This window comes from Pholcus phalangioides, unplaced genomic scaffold (assembly GCF_987345545.1).
Source record: "Pholcus phalangioides strain wild (caught in Gottingen) unplaced genomic scaffold, Ppha-v1.0 ptg000012l_1, whole genome shotgun sequence".
NCBI classification, from domain to species: Eukaryota; Metazoa; Arthropoda; class Arachnida; order Araneae; family Pholcidae; genus Pholcus; species Pholcus phalangioides.
This window is the reverse complement of record NW_028301605.1, coordinates 11,060,883-11,087,495: the sequence shown is the minus strand read 5'-3', so window position 1 is coordinate 11,087,495 and position 26,613 is coordinate 11,060,883. Positions and strand designations below refer to the sequence as shown.

General features: G+C 42.1%; 2 protein-coding genes across 3 annotated transcripts in view; both read right to left on the bottom strand.

Moving 5' to 3' along the window:
- Positions 1-248: 248 nt before the first annotated feature.
- On the bottom strand, positions 249-10,414 carry ND-B12 (NADH dehydrogenase [ubiquinone] 1 beta subcomplex subunit 3). Its single transcript, XM_089240176.1, has 2 exons — positions 10,199-10,414; positions 249-570 (listed from the first exon to the last, which is right to left on the bottom strand). The coding sequence occupies exons 1-2, from the start codon at positions 10,333-10,335 to the stop codon at positions 396-398; spliced, it is 312 nt and encodes a 103-aa protein (XP_089096302.1). The 5' UTR covers positions 10,336-10,414; the 3' UTR covers positions 249-395.
- A 6,571-nt stretch (positions 10,415-16,985) lies between these two features.
- Positions 16,986-26,613, bottom strand: part of LOC149079525 (uncharacterized) — a 73,991-nt gene continuing 64,363 nt past the window's right edge. For both annotated transcript variants that reach the window (XM_089240168.1, XM_089240170.1), the window contains exons 13-20: positions 26,235-26,489; positions 25,968-26,140; positions 25,010-25,170; positions 24,761-24,915; positions 23,356-23,434; positions 22,418-22,571; positions 19,656-21,126; positions 16,986-17,326 (exon numbers count right to left, since the gene is read on the bottom strand). In XM_089240168.1, the coding sequence (XP_089096294.1) occupies positions 17,007-17,326; positions 19,656-21,126; positions 22,418-22,571; positions 23,356-23,434; positions 24,761-24,915; positions 25,010-25,170; positions 25,968-26,140; positions 26,235-26,489 (2,768 nt within the window). In that variant the 3' untranslated portion in view covers positions 16,986-17,006. The remainder of the gene's footprint in view (positions 17,327-19,655; positions 21,127-22,417; positions 22,572-23,355; positions 23,435-24,760; positions 24,916-25,009; positions 25,171-25,967; positions 26,141-26,234; positions 26,490-26,613) is intronic.

The following is a 26,613-nucleotide window of genomic DNA, read 5'->3' as shown; positions in this document are numbered from 1 at the left end:
TTAATTTGTTTTACTTTTCACAAAATGAATGACCACTTTGACAAAAAAAAAAACAGGACCCTCTACAGGAGTCCCGCTTCATCCGATATTCACCAATCATTATGAATGAATTTTTTTTTGGAAAAACTTTGTGATCTTCGTTACAAAAAATGGTGGTTTATAATCTGCCTTTATATGTTACTTAAAGAGGAAAAACAAATGTTATGTTTGCCTTTGTATTCGGCAATAAAAATTGTTGTAACCTGTGGTATTTGCAATAGTCTTTTTTTATTATTGTGACTACAGAAATCTCAATATTTTGAAATTATACGAAACATTTTATTATCCAGCTATAAACTACTATTTTTTCTTTACACAACTACATACAAATAACGATCACAGGCTCGTTATTTTTCTTAATGATGTCCATGGTCATCCCTTGGATAATAATGATGGTATACTTTCTCGCCGATCACAGTCAGCACGAACGCTGCGAAACCATACTTGAATCCTGAGAGGTATATCGGCTTGAAGAAGCTGAGCTTCGTCCACTGTTTCTCGTGGGCTTTAGGGTACCTCCACACTTCATTTCTTAGGAATACAGAAAAAGTTTGGTTATCATGGTTTTGTAAGATACAATGTGTGAGTGAGAGGATGATATAAGGATAGGCTACACTGGAAAAAACAATGCATTTTTATTTCCAAATAAGGAATTCGTCAGACTTTTTAAGTTATCTGAAGGTTGTGTGGGAGAGTTGAAAACAGTGTCAGAGTCTATATACAGCACATATGTTGATATAATAGTGATAAAATATCGGATTATTTCAATGAAGTTTGATAAATTTTGCTACATTTACCAGTGATTATGCATAATTCTCAAAGTTTCAATCCATAAATATCATGATCGACGAGTCATAAATACAATTTTTTTCATATTATAGAAACTTATAGATTTGAAATTTTTTTTATTAGTTTAAAACGTGAGAACTGAATTTCTCCCACAAAATATGAGATAAAGCTCTAATCGGCCAAAATATAATTGTACATAAATGAAAAATCATTATTAACCTGCTGCTGCGTTTGTTTTTTTCACATGCTTCGGTGTACGTGAAAAAGCCAACATTGCAGAAGTGATGACCATTTTTAATGTTACTGTATTATCTGATCACTATTATTTTTATTTGACCACGAAGCACATATGCCATACATGTACAGTACCACGTTCATTTCGCCATGACAATTAATCTAAAGAAACATGAAGCATATTATAAAAATTATTGTTAGCCTCGTAATGTTCGCTTCACTTACATGCATAATGTAAACACAACGATGACTCATTTATCGCATTACCCTTGGTTTGACGATTATGCATAATGACTTACAAATGTGATAAATTTTACTCATATACCGTGAATCTATCAAACTTGCTGAAATGGCCGGTGATTATTCATATAATAACAGCTCTTTATCACTTTCACCGTAACATATATAGCATAGCCCCTCTTCATGGACGGTGGCAGGGATCCATCCCAGTGAACATGGGATGAATCTTTGATTCGAATCATATCGGATGATTAAGTATGGATGTTTGATTTTTACTGCAACATGTTAAAAAAAATATTATGTATTTATCATTTCTTCTCAACCGTATTCACATTTGCTGAAATAATCTCCGTCATTTTTTCAGGCTAGCGTCTCTCTAAAAAATTCCTTTTCCTCTCCCCCATCTTGTCAACAACAAGTTGCTAATTTTTAGCTGGGCGCTAATTGGCCAATGACGAAATTCCCAAAAAAGGGAAATTTATCGGTCTGTCCATCATCACGTGACCTTAAGAATAACTTTTAACAATCACACAGTGATTGCATTTGGAGCTTGATTGGTTATTAAGAATCAGAAGGTGGTACAACCCCAGGTCTCTTCATGAGGGAAATTTACAATCTGAAAATGTATGTGGGTCACTTAAATGATGGATTGCAAACCTCAGTTCATTTTTACAAAATTAGGTTCAAAATTGTGGGTAGGGTGAACAGATGTCATTTCAAGCAGTGTCCTACGCTTTGGACAATTCACAATTTTGTTGTCCTCAGGTTTCCAAAAAAAAATTTGTTTCCTCTGCATTATACTACTACATTCAAAAAGTTCTGACACTTATTTTATCACAGAAGAATGAATGCAGATACCACCCGTTTATTTGACATTTCCTTCAAAGTAACTGTTTCGTGCAATTATGAATTTTTGTCATAGCTCGTACAAAGGACAAAGCAGATTACAGGGTTGGTAAAAAAACCAAAAAACCGGGTTTTTTTGGTTTAAACTGTTTTTTTTGTTTTAAATAGTAACATTAAAAACAATGAAATTTCTAAAAAAACATTCAAACTTCTAATAATTAACTAAAATAAAATGTTTATTAATGTAATTAACACTATTCCCATGCTAATTAATCAATAAATATTTATTACATTTTAACAAAAACCAACTTTTGCAATTTCATTATTTTTTGCTTAATTCAATGGATTACTGTGTGTTTGAAATTCTTTTAATGTTATTATTAATCATATAATATATAAAGGTTTTTCTCCAGTTACTTTCAGTATACTTAATTAGGAAGCTATTTTGCAAAAAGTACAATAATAAAAATTAGGTGAATATAATGTATTTAATGAAGCATAAATAATGCAGATTAATTAGCAATTATTTACGATATACAGGGTGATATATACTAAGGTTCTGATTTCAAAACACTGTAAAAAAAGAACGATTGTTAGAATGACTTGAAAATTGACATGAATATTCCTGAAAAAATTCAATGTGATAAAGGGGAAAAAATACTTAAAAATGTAAAATTAATGACATCATCTAACATGTGGGAAATTTGCACGCAGAATGGAAACGATAACCAGTCACAGCAGAATGATACCTTAATTATAGCATTTCATGATTTCATAATTCATGGAAACATCACAAAAAACGAAGTAATTGAACAAATAACTACAACTTACTTAAGAAATGTTAAATATGTTGTCCACTGCGTGTTCTGGCTATGAGAGGTTGAAAGCACAAAAATTCTTGTTCAACAACAGAATTGGAGTATGCCATGGTCATAATGTGGATGTGCTTGCAAGTCAGCTTTATTAAACCAAACACGCCCCCCCCCCCCCCCCGTTAATATTCCTGAGGAACTTCTAACATATAGGGAATGTGCTGGAGATTGCAATTCACCAAAGTTTGCAATCTGACCACTGTTCATAACATTTTGAGGTTCCCCCACAGCCAGAAGTTGCAAGGGTTAAGGTTGATCATTTGATCATTTTTGTCGCACCACGGTCATTTTCTGCACACAAGGGCTACTAATTAGACCGGGACCTACAATTTATTGCCGATTCTGAACGGCAGGCTTGCTTTTCATACTCATTGAGAGGTTGGTGCGCTAACCCCTCGATGGGGGACTCCCTGCGGTAGCAATTTTTGCTGCGGTCAAGTTAAGGTGCATCCTGTCAAAATGGGTCTTCAGCAGCTACTTTGCTGGTATTGCAATGTGCATCTTGATAGAAGTTCTATCCACACACTGATGCTGTGGAAGTGCCGAAATGATGTGGTTGCACAAAATAGATTATACTGCTGGCCAAGTACAGCATCATCTCCTTGCACATTTTGCACTTTTTCTTTTGTGAAAGAAACTTCCATTGCTTCAGGAGTATCCATGCAAATTTTCAAGTTATTCTGATCAGTACTTATTGTATATAGTTTTGGAATCAAAACTTAAATTATAATCACCCTGTATATAGCTGATTATTTTTCAAAAATCTGTTACTACTATATAGTAGAACCTTGATTAACTGGGCTTAACAGTGTGTGGCGATGCCGTCGGCAAGAGTGTGTAGGTGTTGGTTTCGAATAGCATAAATCTGCCAACACCTCGTTATGTGCGCGCGCCTTTTCTTAGCCTCTCTTCCGCTTTTTGGCAGAGAAGGCTTTGGTTTCTTGCAGAGTAGAGATGTCTTTTGACTGTGTGTCCGTGTATTATTATTTCGTATATATGTGTTAACGTGCCGTGTGTTTCTTCTAATTAATAAACCGTATATTTAACCGTATCTAGAATTGAACAGTCTTAGTGGAGTCAAATAAAATTTAACTATGGATAAATAGCTACTTCAATTTAAATGTCATTATCACCTCCGGCAACTACATATGGTGTCCACAAACTGGTGACTCAGGACTATCGGATTCGTTACAACGAATCATGAATACCTCTCTGCAATGTGGATTTTAATTTCAGTTTCGTGGTGAGTGAATATTTCTCTCTTTCGTAGGACTATTGCCGTCTTCATTCTTTCGCTATGGCAAATCCGCAAGCAACTGCTAGTCAGACTGAACTTTCCCTTTCGGGAACCGAAGTCTCACGTGTTTCATTCCGTGCGCCTCCATTTTGGGAAGCCGACGTTGATTTATGGTTCCTTCAAGTGGAATCCCAGTTTATCACGGCAGGCATTACCGCGGATAAGACGAAGTTTCATTCGGTGATTTCCGTTCTCGACACAAAAATCTTGTCTTACGTGAGTGATTTAGTACGTAATCCTCCCTCACACGATTTATATGAGACTCTAAAGAAACGTATTCTTTCCCGATTTGCTCAATCTGAAACTGCTCGCTTGAAATCTCTTTTTCATGAGTGCGAGCTAGGCGACAAAAAACCGTCCCAGCTACTTTGTGAGATGCGAAACTTGTCGAATAACACAATCAGTGATGATGTTTTGAGCACATTATGGCAGCAAAGATTACCCGTCAGTGTTCAACAAATTTTGTCGATTTGTCGGGATCCTCTACTCTTTAGCTCAGATAGCTGATCGCATATTAGAAGCTTCGAGTTTCAACGCTGTCGTTTCTCAGGTGTCTCAACCTCCTCTGCCTTCTTCAGAGTTGCATGAGCTTAAAAAAGAAATTGCATCGCTCGCTACACGAGTCGAAGAGCTCTCTCGTTCTCGAAACCAATACAGAGGTCGGTCGCGAAACAATTCGAAAACTCGTGAGCGGAAAAAATCTTCAGATCGCTCCGATCGACGCAAATTGTGCTGGTATCATGCTCGATATGGTGAAAAAGCACATCGTTGCATTTCACCTTGCCAACACTCGGAAAACTAGTGGGCAATCCTGTTACAGCGGCGGCCGGAGATTGCCACTTTCAAAGTCGCTTATTCATTTGTGATAGAAAATCGAAAATTCGTTTTCTTGTTGACAGTGGTGCAGCTGTGAGCTGTTTTCCTAAATCACTTGCCAAAGTTTCCAAGCCTGACGACCTTTCGTTATATGCGGCTAATGGCACTAAAATTCACACATATGGAACTAAGCATTTTGAACTTGATCTCGGACTGAGGAGAATATTCTCATTCAATTTCTTAGTGGCCGACGTCACAAGTCCTATTTTGGGTGCCGATTTCTTGGAGAGATTCGGTTTACTTGTTGATGTCAAGAATCGCCGGTTGGTTGATAATTTGACAACTCTATACTCTCTTGGTGTCGTTACCACTGGTCCTTCTCTCGGTCTAACTACAGTTTCTGGTGCCACTACATACCATAAAATTTTGACCAAGTTCCCAAATCTCACTGGTTCGGTCTTAAATTCTCAACCCAAACCACATGCCATTATCCACTTCATCGAAACATCAGGGCCTCCCGTCTTCGCAAAGGCTAGACGTCTTTCTCCTGAAAAACTTTTTGCCGTCAAGAAAGAATTTAACTTGCTTTTGAAGCAAGGCATCATTCGTCCTAGCAAAAGCCCTTGGGCTAGTCCTATCCACCTAGTCCCAAAAAAGACAGGTGGTTGGCGCATATGTGGTGATTTTCGTCGGTTGAATGCCGTAACTACTCCTGATCGTTATCCTATTCCCAATATTCAAGACTTTTCTTTCGGTCTGGCTGGAAAAAGAATATTTTCTAAACTCGATCTTGTAAAGGCATACCACCAGATTCCTGTGAAAGAAAGTGATATTCCCAAGACGGCTGTGATTACACCGCACGGTCTCTTTGAGTATGTTTTCATGACCTTTGGGCTCAGGAACGCCGCACAAACATTTCAACGATTCGTTGACAGCATCCTCTCGGATCTCGACTTCTGCTATGTTTACTTAGACGACATTCTTGTTGCGTCAGCTGATGAGAAGTCGCATGAACAAGATCTCGATGTGTTGTTCAAGAGACTAAGCGAATACGGTTTAGTTCTCAATCCTGACAAATGCCAATTTGGACTCAAAGAAATTCAGTTTTTAGGTCATCTTGTGTCAGAAAAGGGCATTTCCCCGTTGCCGGATCGTGTTACAGCACTTTTGGACTATCCATTGCCCAACACAATCGATGAGCTGCGACGTTTTCTGGCACTAATAAATTTTTATCATCGTTTCATGAAAAACGCTGCCTCTACGCAAGCATGTTTACATGATCTAGTTAAAGGCAAACAAAAACGGGATAAAACAAAAATCGTCTGGTCTGAGGAAGCAAAATCTGCATTCGAGTCATGCAAGGAAATGATTTCCAATGCTGCTCTATTGGCTCATCCTATTTCAAGTGCGCATCTCCTTCTAGCTGTCGACGCGTCTGATTTCGCGATTGGCGGAGTTTTGAATCAAGCAGTTAATGATCAAACTCAGCCATTAGGATTCTTCTCGCGTAAGCTAACTTCAGCTGAACGCAGATACAGTGCGTACGATCGAGAATTGCTAGCGATATATTCAGCAATTAAATATTTTCGACATATGCTGGAGGGATCTGACTTCGAAATTCTCACAGACCACAAACCATTGGTCTATGCATTTTCCCAAAAAAGTGAAAAATGTTCACCTAGGCAGATTCGTCATCTAGAATTCATTAGTCAATTTTCAACCCGTATCAAGCACATTTCAGGCGATCGAAATGCAGTAGCCGATGCATTTTCAAGAATATCGGAAATTGAAATACCTCCTAGTATCGATTTCGCCGAGATGGCTCGCGCTCAGGATGAGGAAGAATTGCGATTACTTCGTGAAATGGACTCAGGTCTCGAGTTAAAACCAATGACTTTCGGTTCTCCTGAAGTCACTCTACAGTGTGATGTTTCCACTGGTTCAATTAGACCTTACGTACCGTCAACGTTTCGCCGCGCTATTTTTGATGCAGTGCACAACCTCTCCCACCCTGGTGCCAAAGCTACTACTGAAATGGTTCGCAGACGATTCATCTGGAAATTTTTAGAAAGGGACTGCAAAGAGTGGTGCAAAACTTGCATCCATTGCCAGCGATCCAAAGTTGGTCGTCACACACATTCTCCTATTGGTGCATTCGGATTACCTTCCGCAAGGTTCTCGCATGTCCATATTGACATCGTGGGTCCACTTCCACCAAGTAAAGGAAATCGCTACGTTGTGACTTGCAGTGACCGATTCACCAGATGGCCGGAAGCTATTCCTGTACCCGATCAGACTGCTGAAACTGTGGCATTCGCTTTCCTGTCGAATTGGATCTCCCGTTTTGGCGTTCCAGAACGCATTACTACGGACAGGGGTTCTCAGTTTGAATCTGAACTCTTCCGATCTCTTGCGAAGTTGCTGGGTGTGGACAGGGTGCGTACTACCGCTTACCACCCACAAAGCAATGGAGCCATCGAGAGATTCCACAGGGACTTGAAAGCTGCCATCATGTGTCACGCCACTGAAAGATGGGTTGACGTTCTTCCTACCATTCTACTCGGGATACACTCAAGTTTCAAACCTGATTTTGGTGCTACGCCGGCGGACATGGTCTACGGAACATCTCTGAGGTTACCAGGAGACTTCTTCAAAGATTCCGGTAAGCACACCTCAAAATCTGATTATGTCACGAACTTGCGTATGACTATGTCAAAGCTTCGTCCTTCGCCTTTGTCCAATCATTCCTCAAAAAACATTTTTGTGCACAAGGACTTGGCCAGATCCACACACGTTTTTGTGAGGGTTGACACTGTAAGGCGTTCGCTACAGCAGCCTTACCAAGGACCTTATGAAGTTTTGAATAGGACTGATAAATTTTTTACTTTGCGTATCAATAATGAATCTAAGTGTATTTCTATTGATCGTTTAAAACCTGCATTTTTGTTTAATTCTCTCGAATGCAAAGAATCTAATGTTCGCAAATCATCTATATGTAATGCCCCAGCCTCGCCACAGGGCTTCGTCACGAGGTCCGGACGGAAAGTCCGTTTTGTAACACCTTATCAAGCTTAACGTCCTTCGGACTCGTGGGGGAGTACTGTGGCGATGCCGTCGGCAAGAGTGTGTAGGTGTTGGTTTCGAATAGCATAAATCTGCCAACACCTCGTTATGTGCGCGCGCCTTTTCTTAGCCTCTCTTCCGCTTTTTGGCAGAGAAGGCTTTGGTTTCTTGAAGAGTAGAGATGTCTTTTGACTGTGTGTCCGTGTATTATTATTTCGTATATATGTGTTAACGTGCCGTGTGTTTCTTCTAATTAATAAACCGTATATTTAACCGTATCTAGAATTGAACAGTCTTAGTGGAGTCAAATAAAATTTAACTATGGATAAATAGCTACTTCAATTTAAATGTCATTATCACCTCCGGCAACTACATATGGTGTCCACAAGTGTGTGTGTGTGTGTGTGAAAGCATAAAAAAAACAACTATCAAATATTAAGACTGGGAGATATACAGTAGGAGATGTGCTACTTCTTATGGGAAAGAAAATGAAAATGTATGTGAGGTAATGTAACTACTAGTACACTAGTCTTTGTCTTTTAAGGACAGCTGGTGTCTTTATTGGATTATAGGACCACCTGCCCCTAACATGATGGTGTCACTACTGTAGCTGCTTCTTTGTCAAGGGAAAAAGAAACCCTGTGAGATAATACACCACTACATTTAGATGTGTGATGCAATCCTTATTCATGAATTTGCTAAAGATAGAGCATCAGAACGTAGCCAAAGGTTAGAAAATGTTGTAAGAATGAGAAATTTTGGCTTTTGTATATATAACTTTAAATAACTAAGATGCTTCATATGAAAAATATATATATTCTGGCCACTTTTATGAGACTTTTTGAAAAAAACCACTTATAAAATCTTATGTCATTTAAAGATATACCATCAGAATGTACCCCAAGGATATAAAATGTGATAAAAATGAAAAATTTTGGCTAATAATGAACCAATATGATATTTTTCAAGGGAAAAAAATGATATTTAGGCCACTTTTATTGGACTTTTTGAAAAAAACCGAACCTGGTTTTTTTAAAAAAACCACTTGGTTAAAACCAAGGTTTAAACTAAACAACCCTGAAGGATTATAAGCTTTTTTTCGTCACATTCTCCAGTGCTTTTGTCAATGCCGTTTGGAATCTGAGAACCATTGTTCCGTAAGAAAATTTTTTAACTGATCACATGGGACGAGATCAGGGGAATACGCTGGTTGTGAAAGTATCGGAATGTGATGTTTTGACAGGTAATCTGAAACCAGGATTGGGCTGTGAGCGCTTAAACGTCTGCATGATTTGGTGAGATGCAAGAGAACAGAATTTGGAAAGCAGAATTGTGGGTGCTCCATCACAACAATGCGCCGACCGGTGGCATGGACTTTGGATACCCTTCAGAAAGTCACCAAATATGGTTATTTTTCTCTAGGCTTGCCTGCTCCAACTGGATTTTACTACCTCGTTTGTCTAAAAGGGCTTCAAACCAGCTTATTGAAATAATATCGATAGTGTCATCGTTATAATGATAACATTAATACTGATTCATTAACAATAATAACGGTTTTTGCCAATTTAATTCAAATTTTGGTTCGGGTGCACCAAGATGAATATAATAATGGTTTGCAAAGCCAGGCCGTGCTATAGAGGGTTGCAAGATACTTGAGCTCGTCTCTGGTCGGGTTGCAACCCAAGGTCTTGGCGCTAATAATAATAAACTCAATTTTCTCACCGGTTGGAAACCACTGTCGTAATTAATCCAAATACCACCACAGGTAATGCTGGTATCGCCACTCCACTCGACGACCCCCCCCCCCCCATGAACATATTTTCCTTATGAGATGGATTTGCAACCAGTGAAGGTAGGAATACCAACTCCATCAAAAAATGCTTTGAAAATTTTCAAATAACAATGTTAAAACTCAACCACACTTAGATATAATGAGGATGAATAATAACATGGCAGTACATGGAAGAAATTGAGAAAAATACGGTCCTAAAGACCCTCTCACCTCAACCAGGGGTCTTTCAAGCCATGTTTGGCCAGCATATCCCTGATCCTCTCCAGAGACGGGACTCCGTCCACTTTATATATGCGGTAATCGGGCACCGGGGGGATCTTCGGAGCGTGGTGATGGTCACCTCCCATCGCGAATAACAGCAATTGGACGTATAACGAAGAGCCAACACAAAAACTTACGACCTTTCGGGCAGAGGTCGTGACGGCTTGAACCTCTTGTGTACTTGGAGCCGTTGCCAAAATAGAAATGTTAAAAACATGGGAAGTATTTGAATTATGAATTTTATATTTGTTTAAAATAGAAATATTATTAAATTATTTATATCTCAGCTGCTTTCAATGTTAATGTTGCTATTTAAAATCAGTAAAGAGAAAAAAAACTAGAGTTGTCGGATTTTTAGTGTCTGGGGTTATGCTGCCATCTAGTGATGCAGAATCTTAACAAACACACTTTGTTTAAAACGCACATGCTCAACCCTTGGCCCGCTGGGCAAAATGTGGCTCTCGCTCAGAGTCATCAGGTGTGGCCAGTGACAAATATCCAAACCACTCAAGTTGCCCACGAACCAAATGTGGCCCTCGGAGTATTTCTTTCTTTTTTTCAAAACGAGCACACCTCCGCTCTAATCGCCGTGGGCTATTTACCACTGATTGAGTTGTGCCGAAAGAGTAAGTGTGTGTGTGCGTAACAGTCTGAGTGCGTATATACGTAGTGTTGTGTGCGATTTTTTGTTTGGTGCCACCAAACTTGCCAAGGAAGCGACAACATTGAAAGACTTGGTTGTTCTACCTTGGCCGAGGAGTCATGCCCGCAATATCTTGAAAGACAGAATGCTTCATCTTTGGCAAGTTGAATGGAACAAGAACTCACCGAAAGACGCCTACAAGATACAACGTCGAGTGGCTTTGCGCAAGTGTGTATGGCCGCGAACAAAAACAATCCTTTTAACTGAACATGGTCCATTTCCGACATACTTGCAGCGCTTTGGACGATCATCTCACAATGCTTGTAAGTGTGGTGCTACGGGCTCGCTATGGCATTACGTCTGCCAATGTCCACACACATCAGCGTTTCATTTTGGCCAGATGTCACAAAGTCAGATGACGGCATTCAAAAGAAGAATACTAAAAAGTCCGATGAACTTCTCGCGCATTCAAACTTTGATTCAATTTTTAGACCGTAACCTATATTTGCTGCACGACAAGAAGGATGGACTACGGAAGAAGCAGGATGAATTTCAGCCTTCCAAACCAATAAAGCTGATACCAGGGAGAGTCTACAACTTGCGGCCACGTAGGGGTACTGGAAATTCACGAAACTGATACGTCGTTGAACGGCGAACTTTATTGGAGAAACTATAAACACTTAACATGCTAATGAGGTGAATCAATGCCACCCATAATCCAGCTAGCCAGCCGATGAAGCTTCGGGAATGATGAAAATCTCCTAATTGCCCAGGAGAATTAAGACGTAGGATGCTTATGGAACAGGAATGTCTGTCTAGAATGAGCTAAACATCTGGGTGACCGAACATTGGCTGACTTGGACACTTGGACCATGACATGTGACGCAAACATGACATCGATTCGTCGTTGTACGGCCTACACGACTAGTGACATCCAACGAACGCGGACGGACCGCCACCAACGGAATTTGATTATCGAGTCCCGACGTGCCAAGGACGTTATAATATCAATTTAGATTTCGATTCTTAGATCACGATTTATCATAATTATTCCGTTGATTTATACTTCTGTAATTGGACTTGTTATTCTGTTATACAAATTTATATATATATATATACATATTTAATAAAATTCCGGATGCACCCATCTTTCGGGAACGCTTTGATATCTCCTTGAGATGGGAAGCGGGGTGCGTCCGGTCCTTCAATGTTCAATGTTTGGTGCCACCTATGTCCTGGGAATGTGCCGTGGAACACTTAAGTAATCTCTGTAAATGTGCCGCGGCAGCTTGAGTGATCTGGAAATGTGCCCTATGTCACTCAGTGATCTTTAAATATGCCGTGGGTCACTGAAATTATCCGGGCAGGATACTTAAGTGATTCTCAAACGTCCCGCGGGACACGAGTGATCTTTAAATGCGCGGTGGGTCACTTTAATGATCTACAACTGCTGCGGGCTAATAAAGATTTGTGGGAATGCTTGTCTGTCTCTTGTTCTTTAGAGTCACTCCCACACATTCTTTAGGTCACTCTTTTGGTCATCGACATGCTCGCGCTCTAAGTCCCTTTTATGGTCATTCACATGCTTGCATGTTCTAGGTCACTCTTTTGGCCAGTCCCATACTCATACCTCCACCCTAAGTCCTCTTTTGGTTGACTATTGACCTGATCATTCACGTGCTTGCACACGTTCTTGGTTACTTTTTTGTCCACTCACATGCTTGCACACTCTTTTGAATCACACTCAGTGGCCTTTAAATATGGCGTGGGTCACTGAAATTATCCGGGAATGTACCGCAGGATACTGCGGTAACAGGATCTTGCGTGAGATCGATTACACGGATCAGGTGAGATTGATTGCGAGATTTTTGATGGATTGTGTCCGTATAATGTATACAATAGTACATAGTTTGGCGTTCACGTGCTTGCACACGCTTCAATTCACTTTTTTACTCACTCACATGCTTGGACACACTCTATTTTTCACTCGCACGATACTAGGTCACTCATTTAGTCGCTCCCTCACTCTCTGGGCATGGGTGGATATATGACGGGCTATACAAATTTTACCGCTTTTCTATACCATTTTCCTTATTCATTCCTCAAATTTGCCGCCCCGGCATATAGCCACCTATAAGCCCTCGTAAATTCGCCACTAACTGCGCCTCAATAATTTATGGGGGACGGAGAGGCATCAAATTTTAACAAAATATAGGCCTACATCTTTTTCACTATCTTCGACCCTATTCATGTAGGCTTCTCATTGGCAACATTGTCAGGGCCTCCTCAGTTGAGAGTTCGGAATCGAAATGCAGTGTTTGCTGCTTCTGTTGCTGCTGCATGTTTTGTTGGGAAATGAAAAAAGAATCGAATTTCCAACACTCAGTATGATTTGTTTGTTTCTCAAGAGAGTAGAAATCACCGTGTGATGATAATGATGATGCCATTGTCGAGAGGGTATAAAAGCGACAGACGTGATAGAGTCCCTTGAAGAGTTCGGGAGGTTGGTTGGGAACTTTGTGGTTGGGTGCCGAGTAGAGTTGAAACCTCTTTGGCCCCTCTTTCTTTTTCAGGTACCTACCATTTTAAAGGATGACCACCTCACTTACGATACCCTACTTACTACAGTAGGTGACCATATTTTTCCTGAAATATCCGTTTTTTTTTGTTTTTTTTTTACAATGAAGATTACGTGTAGAATAATTATGACTAATTATAAACTTAAATCACACATTTTTTGATATTTTTGAAACAAATTCTAAATCAAAGCAAAATTTAAAGTAGCCCTTTAATTTCCCATTACGGAGTAGAATGACCATATTGTCCATATTTCTGACCACACATTACAATTTTTTTTTAAAGAGAAATGTCCCATTTTTACTAGTATTTCCAACAACTTGGGTTTGTAATCTTGACTAAAATCGTGGATAAAGAAAGTTTTCATTAATTATAGTGGCTAAGACTTGACGGGGGGGGGGGGGGGAAGAAGAATATACGACTAGCATTTCACAGGATACTTCCCCATAATTTTGGCCACTTCACGAAAATGTCCCGTTACTTCAAATATTTTCAACGAAATATTTGTCAATTTTTATTCCGCATTGAAATTCTGCTTGATAAAATTTGTGAGGAGCTGAGGAATTTCCCAAATAATTGTCGAATACCTCCTTCCTTGCGAAGCGTACGTCCGACATACTTTTTTTGGGACGGGTCGAAAGGGTCCACAAAGCCTAAAGCTTAGCCTTATGCTGATATGTCTGTCAGGTCCAGACCCGGATTTTTCACGAGTCCATAGAAATTTATAGTGTATAATATGATTATACATAATAATCATATGCATATAATAATCATAAGATTCATTATGAGCCCATCATAGATACATCTTTGCCACACTTATATGGGGGGGGGGTGATGTATAGATCCTTTCCTTGTTTGTTTGGTACCTTTAATTGTATAATAAATGTGTTTTACTTATCCCTTTAAAGATACAAAACCTGCAAGAATAGGACGACTCGAGCGGATCGTGTGACCAAGTTATCCGAGATGGAAACGTTAGTTTCGTTCCTCCATCGCCGAAGCACGCTTCTTCTCTATGGCGCGCTGTCGCCACAGACACACATACAACATCGTGAAAAGCACAACTTACCGCAACTTTTTTTTCTTTTGGGCACGATGTGGACACTTGGCCCTTGTCAGGGGTAAGCGCTGATCCAAATGGAGATGATCCGATGGCGGCAATCGCCCCTCCCAAGAGCCGAATTTCAAGGGAAAATTTTATCTGTACCGAAAATTACGAGATGATCCGATGCACCTACACAATATAAATCGCTTCTCCAATACATCACCCTAGATCTACCCGCCTCTGCTTCATTTGTTGCTGAAGATGCCTGCCTCTGCTTCATTTGTTGCTGAAGATGCCTGCCTCTGCTTCATTTGTTGCTGAAGATGCCTGCCTCTGCTTCATTTGTTGCTGAAGATGCCTGCCTCCGCTCTACTCTCCAGCCTCCTAGGAGATGAAGAGAGGAAGTTGTCTTGCACAACAGCTCTGGGCGTGAGCGGTCATCAATCAATCAATCAATCAATCTATTCGAAGCTGAAGATGCCTGCCTTCATCAAATTAGCAGCTGAAGATGTCTACCTTCGCTCCATAGGAATCTGTAGATGCCTGCCTCCATCAAATTCGCAGTTGAAGATATCTGCCTCGGCTTCATTCGCAGCTGAAGATCCATGACCTCTGCTCAGTCACAGATCCAGGGAAGGGGGTGCGACGGGGACGACCGCCCGTTCTAAAATAATATGGGAAAATTTGTCTCCATCTTCAAAATAAAATTTTCTGTTTCGATGGTGGCTCCATCTTCGAGGAACTCACTAAGCAGCGTTTCTTTGTCATTGAAGAAGATAACTAAGACGAGAAGCTAAGAGCATAAAAGCTGATAAGGTGAAAAGCCGATTTCCCACCCAAGTGCTACCTACACTCGCAGCTCTTTAACAAATTTCTCGAGTGATAAAAAGCAATGGGCTCTATACATCATCCGCCCCCCCCCCCCTCCCGTATAAGATCCCGTATATATATATGGCCCAGATGTATCTATGATGGAGTCACAGACAGATAGACAGACATGACCTAGATGGGCTCACAATGAATCTTATATTATGGTCTCTATTAAACTATAAATTTCTATAGAGAGAGACGTGAAAAATCCGGGTCTGGACCTGCCAGACATATCAGCCTAGGGTCCAAGCTTTAGGATATGTGGACCCTTTCACCCCCCTCCCCCCCCAAGAAAGTGTGTCGGACGTACGCCTCGCAAGGAATGAGGTATTCAGCAATTATTTGGGAAATTCCTCACCACTAGATAGCGCTGTTCCCGTCATACGTCCCCAGCAAACAATCAATCTTCTCCCACATTTCACTAGACTTCACCACACACCATATCGCTATACTGCAATTTTACTGCCGTTAACCAGTTGGGTTGTAAACGAAGGCGCCATCTATTGGTGGTCACCTCAAGTTCGTTAGGAAGAATATCTTTCGTTATTTATATTTTTCCCTCGGTTCGACATGACGGCAACCTTTCACGGTGGTAAACGTAGATCTTACCACCACCACTCGGGTGCTTCAACATTTCAGTGGAGAGTACAGAAATACCCACCTTATAGTCCGGACCTGTCGCACTGTGACTTGCTTTGCCCCTCATCCTCCAGGAGCACATAAAAAACAGGAGGTCAGTCCCGGACGTGAAGGACAGTGAAGGATTGGCTACTTTCAATGTGTGAGGATCTCATTGAGATGAACATAAATCGGATAACAAAATAACTGGATTTCTAGATTCAGGCACCGAAACAGTTTCGCCAAGTGGTATGTATATTTTATCGTCAGAAAGTCTTTGACAGTGTACATTTCTTTTTGTACAGGGGTGTTTAGCGGGTTATAGCCAGGGGTGGCAAGTTCAGAGGGCGGCTAATTTGAGGAATGAGTGGCTACGGAAACTAGTAGAATAGGAGGGTGGCAAAATTTTTATAACCCTAATTAAATGTACACTCTGCAAAGACAGTAAGAGAGACTAGGTTAGTGAGTGACCTAGACCGAGTGAAAGCATGTGAATGACCAAAAGTGTGACCTAGAGCATGTGTAAACGATCAAAAGAGTGACCTAGAGCATGTGTAAACGATCAAAAGAGTGACCTAGAGCATGTGTAAACGATCAAAAGAGTGACCTAGAGCATGTGTCCACGATCAAAAGAGTGACCTATAAAGCAAGAAACCACATGAGTGTGCGATTAAAAAAATGACCTAGAGCGTGTGCAAGTATGTGGTTGACCAAAACAGTGTGCAAGCACGTGAATGACCAAAAAAGTGACTTAGAGAACACGGGGGTGTGCTTACAGAAGGTGGAGGTAGGCCAAGCAGGTTATAGCACAGAATGGGAGAGTTCGAGGAAAGAGTAGTTAATATTATTCGACTAGAATGGGAGAAAGGCGAAAAAATCCGTGTAGCCCCGCAGGCAGTAAAACCATAAATGCCCCTGTGGTCTTTGATGACCAACCCTCATATGAATGAAAACGTAGCGTGGCTTTATTTAAAAGTCTTTATTTTACACAAATAGGTTTATTTTTATGGTGGCGATTCGTATGAACCATAAACGTTGCGAAATGAAACGTCCGGTTTGGAGTAGAAAACTCCGTCCTGTCCCGAGTTGGTGAGTCTCCTTGCCGTCGATGCCAAGTGATGGTGTTGGTGAGAAGTGCGAGGCCTTGGCACGACGTCCAGTGTCTCCTGCATCAGTTTCCGCCTCTTGTTCTTCTTGAACCACCTGTAGCAGCAAAAGGCTCCGACGATTCCGCCGACGTGAGCCACCGACAACGCTATGGCCGTCGCTGCCACGGTCGTTACGGTCATGCACACGAAGCCTGCGTAGTCGTTTGGTATGACATCTGAAAAGAAATAGAGAAAAGTTTCACATTAATCGTTTTAGTGAATGAGTATATTTGGTCCTGAGGCAAATAGTAAGAAAGAATTGGTGTGGAGGACGGGACGAGAGTTTGCTAGTCATCTGGTAAATATGGGATCCAAGGGGTGTACACAAGACGATGGTGTTGTTATATTGTAAATTTCAGCATTCTATATTTTGAGGTCACGGTAGCTCAGTCATAATCACCGTATCGGTGTGAATCTGGGGTTGGGTTCAGGACTAGGTTCTGGTTCTTACGGCTTAGTTTCATAAATAAAGCATTTCTAACAGCAGGATTTTCTCGTATTTTCATGCTTGTGACAACTATATGCCATTTTTATATACTTCGCAGCAACCCTGCTTGACCTCGGTGAGACCCGACACATTGTTTGTGTGTGTGTGTAATCACAAACCTTTCTTTTTCATGTACAATATAAATTTGTACATAGTAGCATGACTTGCGTCATGCAAGAGTTCCGCGGCACACCGTTAAGAAGCAGTTGTGCGGTGCCTTCACACACTATCTACTTCACCAAACACCAACTCTGGCCATATCACTATATAAGCATCGCAATTTACTGCCATTAATGAGATGGGTTGGAAATGAAGACGCCATCTGCCGGCTGTCGATCCAAGTTCGTTAGGGGAAATATCTTATCTATATCCTCCCTCGGGTTTGAACCTGAGACCTTGACGGTGGTAGACGAGCATCTTACCACCACGTCACTTGGGCTTGGCATACTATCTAGTTTCAGTATATCTTTTGGCACCCAAGTGTGCTGTGACACCGTTTGGCCACGATATCTCTTGGTATCTCAGTTTGCAGCGGCAGTCCGTTCGGGGAGGGGACCCGGAATATCTCTTCGCAATCTAAATGTCTAAGATGGTGAGTGTGACACACGGTTTGATCCCAGAAAATATGTAGCTACCCTAGGTTGTTTGGTACACCGTTTGACTCCGGGTTATTCCTTGACATTCATGTTGCCATCTCATTATTTATCGCTTATTCAAGTGAATATCTCTTGTTGCGACACTTGGCATCCTAGTGTGCTTTGACACACCTTTTGGAGAGCCCATGATATCCCTTCGTACCCCAGTGAGCTGCAACACACCACTAGGTCCCATGATATCTCTTGGGGGGGGGGGGAGTGCATTTTTGGTTCCGGGGTATCGCTTGGGGAGAACACACTGTTTGATCCAAGGGTATCTCTTGGTACTTATGTGCTATTCTGATGAATGATTGTAAGAGGTAGCTGGCTGTACATCTTTACAGGATGATCCGCGGAGCTGTGATAGGCCATTGCTTCGCTGTAGGTGGTGCTCACCCTAGTGAGATTGTTCACTAGCGCACAGTTTCTCCTTCCCCCGTACAGCATAAGGAGCAACGACGTACCGTTTGGTACCGGGATAACTTTCGGGAGTGGGGGGTAGCACACCGTTTGGTCCCGTTGATCAGTGACAACTTTTTGTCTCGGAATATCTATTGCCATTCAAGTGTGTTATCACACATCGTTTGATACAAGGATGCCTCTTGGTATCTGCCAGTGTGCAGTGACACACCGTTTGGTCCCGGACAACCGAAGAGTCCTAACCGACATATATATATATATATGTATATATATCCAAGGATATATCTCTCGGCACTCTAGTGTGCAGTGACATACCGTTTGTTACCGAAATATCTCTGGGAGGGGGGGGGGACAAACCGTTTGTCCTCAGGGTATCTATTGGCATTTAAGTGCGCAGCAGCGTACCGTTTGATCCCAAGGTATCTCTGGAGCCCCTCTCCAGGTGATGGTGCTGGTCCTAATTCGGAAAGCAGATGGTAGCATTTGACAAGTAACACATATTCAAGCATATTCACACGACAAGTAACACGCATTCAACAGAAACAAAACTTCACGTAAGGTTCATACCACTTATACGCACATTCCGATCATTAGAGGTTCCGTAGAGGAATATGGAAGAGGTGCATGCGTGGTTTAGTAGCAGTTGTGATGGTACTGACAGATCTGTTGTTTTGTGCCCACTTTACACATGGACACGACTCGGGGCTCTATGATAATGGGATTATACATGATTATATTTTTTGGGAGTAATTATGTAAATTGTTAGACAAGTAATTCTAGCCAGGTAGGTGTCCCGGAAAAATCACTTTTCTCGAGGGCCTCTGATGTTAAGACGTTCTCATTTCCTGACACATACCCCGTCCTAAATGAACTCTACCCCATTTGTACTCATTTGGAAAGTCAAAGATCCGGATCTACTCAACACTAGAATTAACTCATGAGAACGGAAGTTGTCAAACTCACCAAAAGTGGAATCTTCACGGTTCGGGTTCCAAGCATTGACGTCAACCGAAGAGTCCTCACCGACCATTATAGCTAGCGACAGAGGTACATCTTCTGGAACGGGCACCAACGTCGACACAACCATCTCCGGTGTCGTGAGCTCCGGCTGTCGTCGGAGACTGTTATCGTTATCCCTGTATCGGTGGTTCGAGGGATTTCTGTTCTTCGTAGATGTCCAGCGTTCCTGAGTCTGATCAGACTTCCTGTTCGCGGTCGTCGACTTCGTGCCGTTGGGTGTGTATTGGTGTCGTGTGGGGTCCGGAGCGTTGAAAGACGAAGGTGCTGAGAAGTATCTGCTGTTCGACGGTTTAGTCCATTGCTCCATCTGCCGGTGGTTTTCTTGGTTCCTAACCACGTTTGCGGTCATCTGGCCCGCGTAAGTCTTATGTCGGCTGTCGTACGGTTGCCGGTGTGGACCGGACACAGTGTCTGAGACAGTTCGATTTGGTGTCTGGAAACTTTGGTACCGCCGTATGTTCTGGACTGCGGTCGCGCCACTGACATTGTGCTGAGGGAAATGCCCGTAATAGTTCCTCCTGTCGTGAATAGTCCTGTTGGGGTGTTGGGCGTTCTGCATCATCCAGTAGTTATTGTGTGTGATTTCATGTTGACTTCTGTTAGCTGCAGCAGCGACTTGGGGTTGCTGGTTCCAATAGTTATTGTGGTACCGGTGTCCATCCCATCGGATGTTCGGCCGTGGTGGCACCGGGATCTGTTGCGTCCTGTGAACTCCAGGTGGCATCAGTTGATTAAAGTTTTGATACCGTGCATCGAAATTCCTTGGTGGGATGTTTCTATGGCTCCACCTATTGTTCACGTGGGACGTATTTGCTTTGAACTCATTCAAGTGGTGGTTGTTATTTCTCAAGGTGTTCGTCAGGTATTCGGAATGAGGATTCGGTTCGTGCTGTGGGTGTCTCCTGAGATGCAGCTTCCAGGCGTCACTGCTGGGATTCTTACCCACGTCTGCGCGTCCCAATTCCGATTTCGGTCGTGGTACTGAAGAGGTTTTCGAACTGGCAGTCGTACTACCGATAGTAGTAGTGGTACCAGCGTGTATAGGGCTGGTAGCCAATGTCGCCGAGTATTTCGGGAACGGTGTGGTCACGTGATGGGCAGTCGATGCCGTATTTGTTCGAGGGCTCACGCTTTCAGATCTCATCAACGGCTCTTCAGCTTTCTTGTCTGAGATTGATTCACTCCATGGCGGATTATATCCAGCGTCCATGGCCGGCGTTGCCGAACTAGATTGTTCATATCGACTAGATTCGGGGCTGAAGTTATCATTGGAACTACTAGTGTCAGTCAGGTCATCGTTCCCTTCACTCTCAGAATCCGGATCGGGTCTTTGTGAATACCCATTGCCATTGTCTCCGTTCCCTGACGCTCGTTTCTTGCGGCCGTACGATTCCATGTTGTTTGCGCACCGGATCTGTGAAGAGAAATCTCATTAAGCTACGTGATACACAAACATTGATCATCATGAATTTAATTAAAACTGAGGATTCATTTGTATGTACTGCATTTTGCAAACGCGTGGGCACATAGGAAGCATAACGAATGCACAAAAGTTATCTACTGTTTTAGCCTAAAAAATTAAGCATCTGCCATTTTCCCTTCAGAATATGGAAGATGGACGGCAGCAACATCACTAGAACACGAAACAAGCACGGCTTTGAGGAAATATGTTAGGGCCACACATATATATATTTTAGAATACACATTCTGGCATTTACCGATCTGCTATAGATTCCTAAGAGGAATGTTTACGAGGTGCATGCATGGCCCCCACATAGGGAGCAGGGCTCTCTAGGCTGAGACATTTGGCTGGCCTCCAGACCAGACTTTCAAGGGCCCTTCAACTGTGAATTTATTTGGAAGATGCAAATCACAGCTTTACCCAAGAATATTAAGAAGTCACCAACGAACGAGACAAATACACGAAAAATACGAAACTTCCCAATGCATTTCGACACACAATGGGTGACGCCTTCAGAGGAAAAAAACATATTTAACCACTAGTCACGATGACCGAGGATCCCAATTGGGTGGGATGCCAAATCTTAACTCTAGGTTGCTCAGCAGAAAAAAGCATGTCTGTTCACTTCAAGTGTCGTGGTCAGAATGAAGCCAAGAGCCGGAGTGTAAGGCTAATGCAGGGTCCTGATTGGATGATTGCGAAATGGAGCAACCCCATTTGTATACTTTGAGAGGGAATTTTAAGAAAATTCGAATAGACCAATTGGGTAGCTCCATTTCGCAAGGATCCAATCAGGGAAAGTGAATTAGGGAATTTATAGCATGAAAATCAAAAAATTATGAGAATCGTCCCGGGCTTCAAGGCTGGAGCCTTGTCGGCCACCCTTGTGGAGGGCATGGGTGCATGTACGGTAAAGTAGTAGTAGATGGCGTTTTTCGGCCGTGAGATTACTCACCTATTCAGGATATCGTCGTCTTACGAACATCATGCTTCCCCGAACAAAGTGATTTTTTGAGGGGCCTCCCCAAAATGGCTGGAAATGCCTGCCTATCAACCAATTTAGATGCTTACTCTTTAAAGGTTTATCTAGATCTCATTGTCACGAGGTCCCCCCAGATCGTGACAGTGTTGGCCCATTTGTTAAGACTGCACCGACCATTTTTAAACTTCCCTTATGATCAGGGATGAGAGGAAACACTTACGGACACAAAAACGGATGGGAGGAGTTTTTACAAACACTTACGGGTTTGCATTGATCCTGGCAGAAGCGTATCTGAACTTCGAAGTTGACCAAACCAGTTGACGGGAACCTGAAGGCTTTGAAATTGGCGAACAGAGATTTCCTGTCCCGGGCGTCCAAACTTAGTGCCGGAAAAATCGTCGGATCAGTTGGACACCTGCACGAAAAGAAAAGGGTATTGCAAAAATCAGTGTAATTCTGAATTTAGTTTTCACATTGAAGCCGTATTCAGAGGCGTATTTACGGTTTCGCCTACAGTTTAATTTTCTTGACCACTCAATCGTCGAATGCGCCGCCCTGTGCTATAACTCGCTTTGGCCCTTCCCTCGGCCTGTAAATATGCCTGTGTCTTTTGGTGGTCACTCACATACTTGCATAGACTTTTGGTCACTCACATGCTTGCGTACTCTTTTTTTCACTCACGTGCTTGCGTACCCTTTTGGTCACTCACATATTCGAGGCGTGAATATGAACCGATCATGTCCATCAAAAAGATTTGCCACAGAGAGCAACAGGCCTACAACAGTACAAATGTTCAATCATTACACTGACACCTACAACGCAGCAGTGAAAAGTCAGACACAACACTAGCTACGTACTCAGACTGGTAGGTGAAAAAAAATTAAACTCTCAAATTTTGAAGGGGGGGGGGAAGGAAAAGTGATTACTGCATATAGTGACTGCGATATGATGGGTTGCCGTAGTTAACATGATTATCACGAAAAAAGATACGCCAACTTGGCGAAAATCCCGAATCATGTCTTTCGTTATTCGACTTTGACCAGGTATCTCCGGCCATTTCGCGAACTGGCTGCCTAAAGTCCATAATTCGGACATTGACTGAGTCAATTTAGAACGAAATTGGCTAATTCGCGAACTGGCCAATTCCGGGCTTCGCAGTAACATATATATATAAGAAATTAAATAGAAATTATGCTTACCCTGTGCTGTCAATCAGGAACAACGATTCACCGTTTTTGCTCCTTGCGTAGAGATTTCTCGCAAATATAGCCAACGAACCTATTAGAAAAAGACAAAGATTATAATATAAATGAGTCTTTATGATGACTTCTGAACATGTTAGTAAGGATTTGAACAAAACTAAAAACACCATTCTGTATCTCAGGGGACTCCAGGCTGAATATGGGCTGAGACTTTTGTGGTCTAACCTTAATATTTAGCTTTTTATAAGAGTATAGAGGGTGTCTCATAAATTTGTAAATAGTTTAGCCACTTCACGTACAAGCTTTTGGCAAGAAATTTGAATTATCTATATTTAACGAATCAGCGATAAATCTGGTAACCTTGTGCCAACCTAACTGCACGTTAAAAAGAAGAAGGAGGAGGAAAGAAAAAAATGTAAAAGAAAAAGTATAATATTTAAGATAGAAAGAAAGAAAGGAAAGACAAAGCTACTTCAGTTGATTGGGTTACTTACTGTAAAGCTTCGCGATGATGAAGAGAGAGGAAAGAAAACACAGAGAACTTGTATGAATTTATTCCACTGATGTTTAGACATAATATTACGCCCGTGATCGTAAGGAGGTTAAAAATTCATACACATTGAAAGAATTGGTATACAGTGGATACAGAGTTTCAAAAAACCGACATAAAAAACGTTGTAAGCGGGGAAAACGCTTTAAACGGGAAATCTTAATGAGAATTACTTAGACTTGGGAACCACGAAAATAAGTCGGACTAAGCGGGAAAACGTTCTAAATAGGAACGTTAAAAGCGTGAACTGTATTTCAATGCGGTTTCCGGAAAAGTTATCCTCACGAAGGGATATTTTGTTTGGTACAGAGAAAAGAATTTCTTCCAAATTTTTGTTGATAGAGGGCAGCACTTCACGAAACCAAATGAGATGAAATATGTAAATCAGAGTCGCATAAAATGCAGGTTGTACGATTAACAGCTCATGTTGGAATTTTCCTGATACTGGACCTTACATAAAGTTTTCGTAATATTGACATTGGTGGATAAAGCATTATTAGTGAAGTTGTTTTACTCCAGCCATGAATTGCCGGCTGAAACTTTACGAACGTTTCGGACATAGAAGAGATTGAAGAGAAGTTCAGGCCCAATCTCTAATGCCGGAATTTCGTGCAGCGCCATCTATCAACACAAACCGTGACTAAATTTTTTTCTATCCGCAAAAACAAAAAATTCCCTCTTGTGAGTATAACTTTTTGCACAAACGGCATTCAGTACCAATTCCTGCAATTTTTATGAATTTGTAAACTATTTACGAATTTATGGGACACTCGTATATGTTGAATATTGCCTGAACCTAGTTCCCTACCCTCGTTGATTTTAAGCAACAATTACGTGCACGTATTCACTTACTGGAAGGATCCTTGAGTTCGATTCTGAGCATCAGGTCATCCCCGAGCCCGACTATACCAGCGTCCCTACCAGTTCTGTCAAGGACTCGCATCCCGACTTTCGGTGGAGGAGCAGTGTTCGTCACGATGGCGGTGATGGGGAGCTCGAAACGGGTACTGCAAACAAGAGACAAATGAAGTTTATTTTTTCCTTTTTACATTGCAGAATAAATATATCTTATGGAGAGATACAAAGGGTTTGGATACGTACGTAACGTCGACACCAGGTGACACTCCCGGAAAAGCCGCTCCTAGTGTCACGGTCCTGTCCAGAGTCTCGAATGAACACACGACTTTGATGGTTTTGTCGCTGTTGGTGACGATGACGGGGTGCTCTTGGACGACGACCTCATTGGAGTACCGGCCTTGGCTCTGAGAAGACGGAAATCAAGAAAAATTGAGTAACACTGTTAATTGTCGAACGAAATACAGTACCAATAAATTTTCAAAGATATTTTACGATATTTTTGACGGTGGGGGGGGGGGGGTACAAAAACTTAGAGCTCCTGGACAGCTGAGTAAAGGCTGAAACACACTACGCTGATGTGACGTGTTACCACACGTTAATACGTGATATAAAGTTCCCCCAATGAGTCTTCTGTAGATACACGTTCACACTGTGCTGACGTGACGTGGGAATGTGTCGGATTCTGAAAAAAATCTGAAGTAGCACGCAGAGCAGTCTTAGGAGCATCATGGGCCCCCAGGCCAAGCGATTTCACTGAGACCCTACCTGTTAAATTATCGAAAACTGCAACTACTTCTCATTTTTCTGAGGCCCCTCTTCTCTTGAGGCCCCCGGGCCGTGCCCGGGTGGGCCCATGCGTTAAGACTGCACTGGTAACACGCCTTATTACGTGTCTGCAACTTCTTCTGAAAGTGCTCTATCTTTGAACACTTCGAACAAAAAACTGGTCTCCCGCTCCAAGTGAAGCCTAATCGTTGAAACACGAGCAGGATAGGGAACAGCCATTTGAAAAGTGACTGGCTGAATTAACACACACACGCAGATATCGTGCCTCTACAGCATGCCACAGAAAAATTGAGTAAATAGGTTCTGAAATGAGTTAAAAGTTACTCATTTCAAGAGCAGTTACGATATTAATTTATGGTTAGGTATCGTCAGTGAATGTAAATAGAATATACGAGAATATACATGATTGCGTTACCTCCAAAACTGTTCCGCACCTGGAACCAAGAGATATCGCGAATAAGACCGTCGTTTGTCCAGTCCCTATCATGTAACATTGAGTCGGGTTCCCCTTGGCGTACACTCTTCCGTGGAACGGCTCCCCGAAAGTGATGGTGAGCAGCATGTCCTGTTGGTTGCACTGCACGCTCACTGCAAAATAACGTGAGAAAAAAATTGTCAAGAGATAAATACTCCATTCCTGGATAGTGGAATGGCTGTCAAGTTCACATTTTGACCAACTCACCTTGCTCACAACTCCCCTTTTCACTGTAGACCGAATGCGGTCGAGGCATGAGCAGCTCGGAGCCAACGGTCATGCCATCGTCGCTGCTCAGTGCGCAGTCGTGGACCAAGGTCTCGAAGTTGAAGGACCTGCAAACGAATTTGTCTTCGACGTCGCACTGTCTCTGGCAGTCGGCGAGCGTGTGCGCCCTGGACAGCTTGTCGATGTATGGGAAGAACCTGTCCGGTATGGTGTGGTAATCGCACGTGGCTGGACCTGAAGAACAGAGGGAGGAATTTTAGGATGGAGTGGCCAAGAAAATTCGACTAGAATGGGAGAAGGGCGGCGAAATTCGTGCAGCCCACAGGCAGCAAAAACCATAAATACGCCTCTGGATTCG

Bases quoted from the DNA above. Each gene is read 5' to 3' on its own strand.
- ND-B12 (XM_089240176.1), bottom strand. From the start codon at position 10,335: ATGGGAGGTGACCATCACCACGCTCCGAAGATCCCCCCGGTGCCCGAT. The intron at 571-10,198 runs GTGAGAGGGTCT...TGTATTCCTAAG, and splicing joins TTGAAAGACCCCTGGTTGAG to AAATGAAGTGTGGAGGTACC.